General features: G+C 38.7%; 1 protein-coding gene across 1 annotated transcript in view; it reads left to right on the forward strand.

The window, feature by feature from the left end:
- LOC122935423 (anti-sigma-I factor RsgI-like) overlaps positions 1-6,068 on the forward strand; it is a 30,785-nt gene extending 24,717 nt beyond the window's left edge. Inside the window, exons 2-6 of the mRNA XM_044291192.1 lie at positions 730-810; positions 2,699-2,758; positions 2,867-2,886; positions 5,351-5,374; positions 5,535-6,068. Coding sequence (XP_044147127.1) covers positions 730-810; positions 2,699-2,758; positions 2,867-2,886; positions 5,351-5,374; positions 5,535-5,951 — 602 coding nt within the window. The 3' untranslated portion in view covers positions 5,952-6,068. The remainder of the gene's footprint in view (positions 1-729; positions 811-2,698; positions 2,759-2,866; positions 2,887-5,350; positions 5,375-5,534) is intronic.
- The last annotated feature ends 2,830 nt before the right edge of the window (positions 6,069-8,898 follow it).

An 8,898-nucleotide genomic window follows, 5' to 3' on the forward strand; every position in this document is an offset into this window, starting at 1 on the left:
TATTGCTGGGGCTGATGGGTAGGGGCAGTGGCGTAACTAGAAATGACTGGGCCCCATGTTCTCTCAGACGTGGCCTGGCAGCCTCTCAATCCATTTCCTACAGTGTCGCTTAATACAATCTCATTTTATAATACTGTTGAGGGAGCCCTGACAACAAAATCTTTGAGTCCTCCTCCTGGGTGGGCCCCTTCTGAGTTCAGGCCCCAAAGCAGCCGCTTCCCCTGCTTCTCCTATAGCTACGCCCTTAGGTAGGGGTCAGAGGGCGCTAAATATCTGAGATCAGCCATTTCTCTTATTTGCAGGTGGTTGTGTAGGGAACGCTTAACTAGTCTAACATTACCTGAAAACATTTATTGATCGAACTCATTTATTGATTCATGACTTGTTTTTGGATGAAAGTCGCATTTTGCAGTTGTGTGGCTTGTTACAGTTATTTCTTCAGTCTGCCCTTTTATTTGCCCTTAACTAACCTCAGTAAAATGCAATTTCCACAATTTACCTGGGGAAAGTATAAGAAGTTATGTTAATGTATAAGACATGGCCTCCTAGGAATCTGAAATAAGCATCATAATTATTTTAAATTACTATCATTAACTTACTGGCTATTTTAAATGTACCATGTATGTCTTCACTAAGCTATTATCTTTATGAGACTTATAAGTATTACTATATTATATTTATGTCATTGAATTCTTGATGACCACACCTTGGTTGGGCTGAATTCCATAGTGTTTAGATCCACCTATTCTTCCAGTATAAATAGAGTGAGATGGACAGTTGCATCTCAGAGTCTACTGCTGCTTGCTCAAGGTAGGTGACTTCTGACTACTACTAGAAAATTCAGCCTGGTGCTGTTTTTCTGCAAGACATTGCGTATGGGTTTTCTCTTTCTTCGTGTTCCTCTTGACCAATATAAGTCTTTTTAACATTCTTATGGATTAAAGCATGCAGTATATCAGTTATGGAACATTTTGACGTATGAGATGTCCGTTAATCTATAGATAAAACAATTTTTATTATCTGGACAAACTTTTTGATTTATACTGTTATACTTTATTGTATAATGATTTCTGATAATCTATCCAGAAAATGCACAGGGGCTATACTTTTAGAGGAACTCTTGAGTTTCTAGGATAGGTTGCTAAACAGGAAAGCCTTTATTAGTGCAGATATTCAGACATTTATTGGACAAGTTTTAGGGTAGGTGATACATTTTAAATGGCTGGGAGACCCACTATGAGGTCCTACTTTATGCTCGGAGAGGAGTTTAGAGGTTCCTGATCCATGCGGTCATTCCACACAGACTGTATGGAGGAAGTCACAGAATCAACCGAGTCAATAAGTGGAAATTTCCTAATACTGGAGTTCATTCACAAGTTTAAATAATTGCTTGCTTCAGTAATACACAGTCTGTTTATGGAACCTGGACCTTCTACGGCTTGCATTCGTAGACCATTTTGCCTTTACAGAATACAGTTTGGATACTGGTTTTACTATAAAGCATTTCTGTTTTAAGTATGTTCTCCAAACCTAACTAACCATAATCAATGAGACATCATGCTACAAGTATTCCTCTGCTTAGGGTGCCCATAAATTGTGTAGCCAGGCTGCCTCAACCACCTGGATTACCACTTACCAGTGGGCTACACCTGTACTTGTAGCCTAAGGCATGTCAAGTATAGCCACAGCCGGCAAATGGCAGTTACTGCACCTGGCCTTATTGGGTACTGGCACCATTCACCTCTAGGGGATTATTACTTTATTACTCTGTATCCTATAGAAACAGAAGGCCGACTTGTAAATGTTAATTATCTCAATGACTTTTCAACCATGACTCCTGACATGAAGATGAAAGCAAAATTTAACAACCAGTTATTAAAAAGTGTAATGACAGAAGGTGATTCCAACCACCCACTTTATATGTTATGACAAGCTAAATAATAATCCAAGGTTTACTGGACTACTTACTACATAAGATCTGTAGTTGTAATGAAGAAAGTATTATATCGACTTCTAACCACATACTTTGTATATAATATTAAGACAACCAATATATTACTCTACGTTAATCAATATATGACCAATTCCACTAGTAGATTACAGTGAGCCCAGCTATCTGATCCTCCATAGACTACCCCTTCCCTAACAGTAGAATAGTCTATTTTTTGTATATATGGACTATAGTTTATCAGTCACATGGGAGGCCCAATTTGCAATCTTTTGAAAATGTTATCATTCACACACAGAGTCTCAAACACAGAGTCCTAAGATCACAGTTTCTTCAGGGAATTATCTGTTTTGGGTTGCCCTTATTGTGGTCGAGTCCAGTTATATGGGGATTACAGGATTCCTACTAGCTTGAAGAGAATCGGTCAGCTCCAAAGCACCCCCCAAACTAGAGTAAGCAGTGAATAGTGTAAGTGACGCTGAGTCCAGTTATGTAATTTTTATCTTCATACCCATTTGCATTCTGACGCTGTGCTCCAACAAACCAATAATAATTTTCCCTGCAGCAGTAATGAAGCGCCATGCCTGTTGAAATCAATGGGATAGCCATGAAATGCATTGAAAGAACACTAATGAGAGAATCCTTGAGACGTGCACCGCCTGCACTTCCTACACTAGGCATAATGCAATATATACGTTTTGCAGACACTGTTCCTTTAATCTACTTTAATGACTATTAATTTCTCAACAGCTTTTATCCTACACATCCTCTTCAGGAGCCTAAAAACCCAAACCAAAGCCATGGAAGGAGGTAAGGTCCTTAGATTTATAGCTGGCCTCTAATCAAAGCAAAATTAATCATTTGTCACAAATAGTGACCTAAATCAGTATATTTACCTTCTTATTTTTCAATTTTCAGCACCAAACCCCTCCAAGAAGGTAAGAGAAGAATTTGTCTTATAGGAAACAAGCCTGATTTATTACATATTCATGAACTGGAATAATTGAGATGAGATAACATAGGTGTGGTATGCGCAGGAAATATTGGAATAGTGTCAGGGTAATATATCAAAGGTTTTGATCCTGATGTTCGAGCATTCAGTCCCCTGTCATTTGATCAAAGAAGGCATTAGAAGCACTCATTGAATGTTGTCTGAAGATGGAAATTAAGATGGTCTCATAGACTTTCTATTAAGCCCATGTTCACGTCCCTCCTCATCTCAGTGATCGGTGAGGTGGTCTCATCAACTGTTTTAATTGGTGAGGGTCCAAGCAATATGTCACTCTGACATAGCCAAAGTTTATGTAAAGTGCAGTTACTCTTCCAGTTTATTGCCATGACTCTTTGTGTAAAAATTTTGGCCATGGCAGACAGTCTTGTTGGTGCCACATCTCAGTATCCAACACCTGATTTACATGCCCCACAAAACGGAGGATGGGCGTGGTAGAGGCTCTGGTAGCGACAGTGGTTCATTCAAATCACAGTGGCAATCCTCACACCGATGCTTCCTAGGGCCAGGTAGCGACAGGAGGACGTACCCGTTTTTCCCTTAGGGCCCAAACTGATGTTGGGGCTCCTCCCTGATGGTAGTTGAGGTGCCCTTCATGTCAAGCATTTTGTAAGGGTGCAAGGCAGGAGATATAGGTGCCATGGCTGGAGATTGAGTCAGTAACTTGACTATTTCCTCCCCAATAGCAATGTATGGATAGCAGCAATGATGTTGGTTGTGGTCCTCCTTCCCTCTATCTTTCTCTCTCTCTCTGCAGTATCTAAGGGTGGCAAAAAGGTTCTTGAAAACTGTAATTCCCAGGCTGAGGGGCACAGTATGATACAGCTGACCAGTCCTTGCCAACATTTAAAAGAGTGTATTAGCAATATCCCTTTTCATAGGAGTAGGTCTCTGAAACAAGCACAATACTGACTTCAGTGCATGGCCTGGACCTCTGATCCTCTTTTTTTCTGGAGTACTTTTATGTAGCAAAGGCATTCTTGCTTTAAATGTCAGTGATTCTCTAGGACTCAGACCTAATCTGATGAGTGACACTAGGGGTGGACCTAAGGCCTCCTACACCCGACCGTTTTTTTTTTAACGTTTACTGGCCGTTTTTTGCATTCCGTAAACGGTCCGTATATGGAACCATTCATTTCAATGGTTCCGCACAAAAAAACGGAATGTACAACGTATGCATTCTGTTTCCGTATTTCCATTCCGTTGAAAGGTAGAACTTGTCCTATTATTGCCCGCAAATCACGTTCCGTGGCTCCATTCAAGTAAATGGCTCCGCAAAAAAAACGGAACACATAGGAAATGCATCCGTATGTCTTCCGTATCAGTTCCGTTTTTGCGGAACCATCTATTGAAAATATTTTGCCCAGCCCAATTTTTTCGATGTAATTACTGTATACTGTATATGCCATACGGAAAAACGGAACGGAAACACAATGGAAACAAAAAATGGAACAACGGATCCGTGAAAAACGGACCGCAAAACACTGAAAAAGCCATACATTGTTATGTATGTATACATGTTAATCTTGACCTATCTGTACAAAACTATCAAGTGCACAATGCATTAAAGCAGAACATTACATTAGACCAATTATCACAATAACAATATATCTTTTTGCAAGTACTCTTTTCTGGGGTAATTCATATACACAACATAAATGCTGCTAAACCGCTGATTTTAGCAGAGCTAGCCAACTATCCCTACAGACATCACTATAAATTAATTCTGCCCCTGGACATATCTGTATTGTCAGAATCTGTACACTCATGATTCCTGTTTAATACTCTTAAATTATTACATGTAGGCATACAATCCGTATATAATATGTAACAATATTTGGCACAATCTCTACACTCTACATCAAATTGTAGAAATCTCAATTTAAAATAAAAATATAACTCATGTATAATGTCTGACTTTAGAATAAATTAATATAAATAAAGTTACAATCCGACTACCATTATCTGCTTTTATATAGAACTATTCCATCCATCATAGAAGTGCATCTAATAAGAAGACAAAGACCCTCATGACATTATGAAATCAATATGTCTGAGATTGGAAACACTTTCTGCTTCTTTTTCCTGAAAAATTCCACTCTTATCTATAGGCTGTGTCTGATATGGCAGCTCAACTCCATTCAAATAAAAAGGTCCAAGGTTCAATACCAGAGGCAGCCCATAGACCAAGCTAGCATCTCGTGATAAAAGCAGACCCTTTTTATAATCAATCACTTTTGAATATGTGCAAAATATACAAATACACAGATACTTAAATACACAGTTTTCATGTATGGTTATTGTGAGAGTCTGGATTTGTCAGAGATCACATAATATTCAGCGTAATGTATCCATGTTTAACCTCTAATTTGATTTTGATATTATTTCCCCAGCCTTCTGGCAGCCAACAGAGCTCGGTAAGTGGAACTTGTTAAACCGGTATTGCATGCTATAAACTATTAGTATGAACGGAAGTCATGTTCTGTTTGACTTGTAGATCTGTACTTTTTTATATTCTTCAAATCTTCATAATCAGTTGCCTTTGAGTGTAAAATGTATGTCTGTTTTTTTTTATAGACCTCAACTGTAGTAAGCCAAGGAAGCAGCCAAACCCAGACCAGTGGTCAACAGAACCAGGGGAGTGGACAAGACAGTGGATACCAAGGGCAAACTGGCAGCAGCTCCCAGTATGGCAGCGGACAACAACAAGATCAAAGCAGTGGCCAGCAGGGCAGTGGAAATCAACATGGACAGGATCAGAGAGGTGGTCAGCAGGGTAGTGGAAACCAACAAGCACAGGATCAGAGAGGTGGTCAGCAGACTGGTAGAAACCAACAAGGACAAGATCAGAGAGGTGGTCAGCATAGCGGTGGATACCCACAAGGACAGGGTCAGAGCAGTGGGCAACAAAGTTCTGGAACCCAGCAAGGAGGACAGAGTCAAGGACAGGGACAGGATTCTTCTTACAACTTTAGACAAGGAAAAGATCAGTAATAGACCTGTGGTTTGCCCTCCAATATCTATTTACACCTCATGATAATTACTGTCCCTTCATCCTTACTAAATTATTCTATAGCCAAAGCATATAAATAAAATTCTGTTGTGATTACAGCAATTTAACGTCTCCTCTTGTCATTTAAGTCAACCAATATGAAAAGGGCTCATTACCTACTAAATAAATCACAGGTGTACCCAAAAGACACATCTGGTAGGTTCTGGTATCTGCGCCAGTAACAGATTTGTGCCCAATGTCTTTTGCTCGATAAAATATGCAGATTCAGAAAACAAATGTCTCCAGTGTAAAACACAAGTGGAGAAACTACTATGCAATTATTTCCACCCACCACACCAACAGATAAAGTGCCTGAAGATGAAACAACATGGATTTCGGCCTAGTATGTCACATTATCACACACGGATGTTATCCTCTGCTACCCTACATATTGTAAGACACATATATGCTTGTTTTCAAAACTTAAACCCAAAAAATATTTTATTTGAACTGTGTAGAGATGAAATAACACAGATTTGTGCCAAGCATGTCAGATCATCACTCACAAATGTTATCTTCTTTGAGTGGATGAAGAGGTTCCTGCCAGCCATCATTTGCCTACAGGAGACACACTTAGATAAGGGATCTCTGAGATGGTTGGAGAAAAAAATGGATAGGGGAAAGTTACCATTCTGTATATACTACTTACTCAAGAGGGGTCTCAATTTTGATCCATAATAAAATTAAATCGGAGTGTTTGGCATGTGAGGCTGATGACTATGGTAGGTACCTCTTTTTATATGGTAGTATAGAAGGGGTTAAGATGGTAATTGCAAATATATATATCCCTCCGCCATATAAGTCAGATGTTTTGTATCAATTGTATAGATTTATGCTGAATAGACAGGAATCTATAATGATAGCGATAGGAGACTATAATGCTGTAATGGATCCACTCAGGGATAGAACATCTAGCAGAGGGGGAAGAACTCAAAATGTAGATTTTTATAAACTAGCCCACAAATTTAATTGGGTTGATGTTTGGCGTTCTCAGAACCCGGATGAAACCATGTATTCCTGCTATTCAAAAACACATCAAACTTGGTCTAGAATAGATATGGTCCTGGGAAATAAAAATGTAATGTCCTATAATAGGATTAAAATAAAGTATTTGCCCATGGCCTTATCAGATCACAATGCGGTGGTAATGGAACTAGAATTGAATAAAAAGAAGAATTTACCTCTGTTTAAGTTTAACCCCCATTGGTTATCAATGATTTCAGATAAAGAGATTATAACTGAAGAATTAAAAATCTTTTTTAGGGAGAATAACCATTCTGCGAGCAGGTTAATCGTCTGGGACACTGCTAAAGCATATTTGAGAGGACTGCTTTTTAAAAAAGTGAACTACTGGAAAAAAAACACTAGAGAAAGGGGGACCGTATTGGAAAAAAAAGTTCAAGAAGCAGGAATAACATGTGCAAAATACCCTACTGAACAGAATAAGAAAATATGGGAGGAAGAACAGGAAAAGTTAAAGCTACATCAAATGGATAGAAGCAGGAAAGAATTACTTTTCCAAGGGATTCGGTTAGCCTCAGAGGGAGAAAAAGTTGGTAAACTTCTGGCAAGCATAGTGAGAAACCAAAGAGGGAAATCTTGGATAGGGGCGATTAAAGATAAAAAGGGTACAATAACTAACACACCAGAAGGAATTAAAGAAGTGTTCCTGGAATATTTCCAGGAGTTATACAAGTCCAAGGTACATTACTCAATACAAGATTTAGAGCCATACCTAGATCAGATTCCCCTCAGAGAGATATCCCAGGCCCAAAAAGAATTTTTAGAAAAAGAAATATCAACGGTGGAAATAAACGAGGTTCTGGGATGGGTAAAACCTGAAAAAGCACCAGGATGTGATGGGCTACCTTTTGAAGTATATAAAACTTTCTCCCAGGTGTTAGTACCTGAATTAAAAACAACATTGGATGAGGTCAAAAAAATTGGGGATCTACCAGATTCTATGAAAGAGGCAATTATTGCACTAATCCCAAAAAAGGGTAAAGAACAACTAGACCCTGGATCATATAGGCCAATATCGCTCTTAAATACGGATGTCAAAATTTTAGCAAAAATTTTGGCCGATAGGTTATCAAAAGTGATTAAAAGTGTAATCAATGAAGATCAAACCGGTTTTATACCTGGAAGAACGATATATGCAAATATAAGAAGGTTGTTTTTAAATATTGAAGCCAATAGATTAGAAGCGGGGGAAAAAGCTGTACTTTCACTGGACGCCCAAAAGGCATTTGACTGTATTGAATGGGAATATTTATGGGTAGTACTAAAAAGATTTGGTATAGGGGATGGATTTATAAGGTGGGTACAGTTAATATATCACAATCCTAGGGCCAGAGTGATGGTGGACGGGAGCTTGTCCCTGCCCCTTGCCCTATATCGGGGCACTAGGCAGGGATGCCCTCTCTCTCCACTATTTGCTACTGCGATTGAACCTTTGGCATGCATAATAAGAAGTGATAGGGAGATTAAAGGTTTTCACTATGAGGGTGGGGAAGAAAAACTGCTAATGTATGCGGATGATATTCTCTTATTTATGCACAATATTGGGGATCAGTTCAATAGAGTTATAGATATAATAGATAGTTTTTTGTTTTTTTTCAGGACTAAATATTAATTGGGGGAAATCACATATGATGATGTTGGGAGATACACAACCACAGGTGGCTCTAAAGGTGCAGGTGCTTGGTAAACAGGAAAACTTTAAATATTTAGGGATACAAATCTCTGGAAATGTTGGGGAATATGAAAAATTAAATGTACTCCCCCTTATAAAAGAACTTAGGGCCAAAATACATATTTGGCGAAGACTACCGATGTCAATACAGGGCCGTGTAAATTTATTAAAAATGGTTTTCCTCCCTAAAATAC

Source organism: Bufo gargarizans, chromosome 4, assembly GCF_014858855.1.
Source record: "Bufo gargarizans isolate SCDJY-AF-19 chromosome 4, ASM1485885v1, whole genome shotgun sequence".
NCBI lineage: Eukaryota > Metazoa > Chordata > Amphibia > Anura > Bufonidae > Bufo > Bufo gargarizans.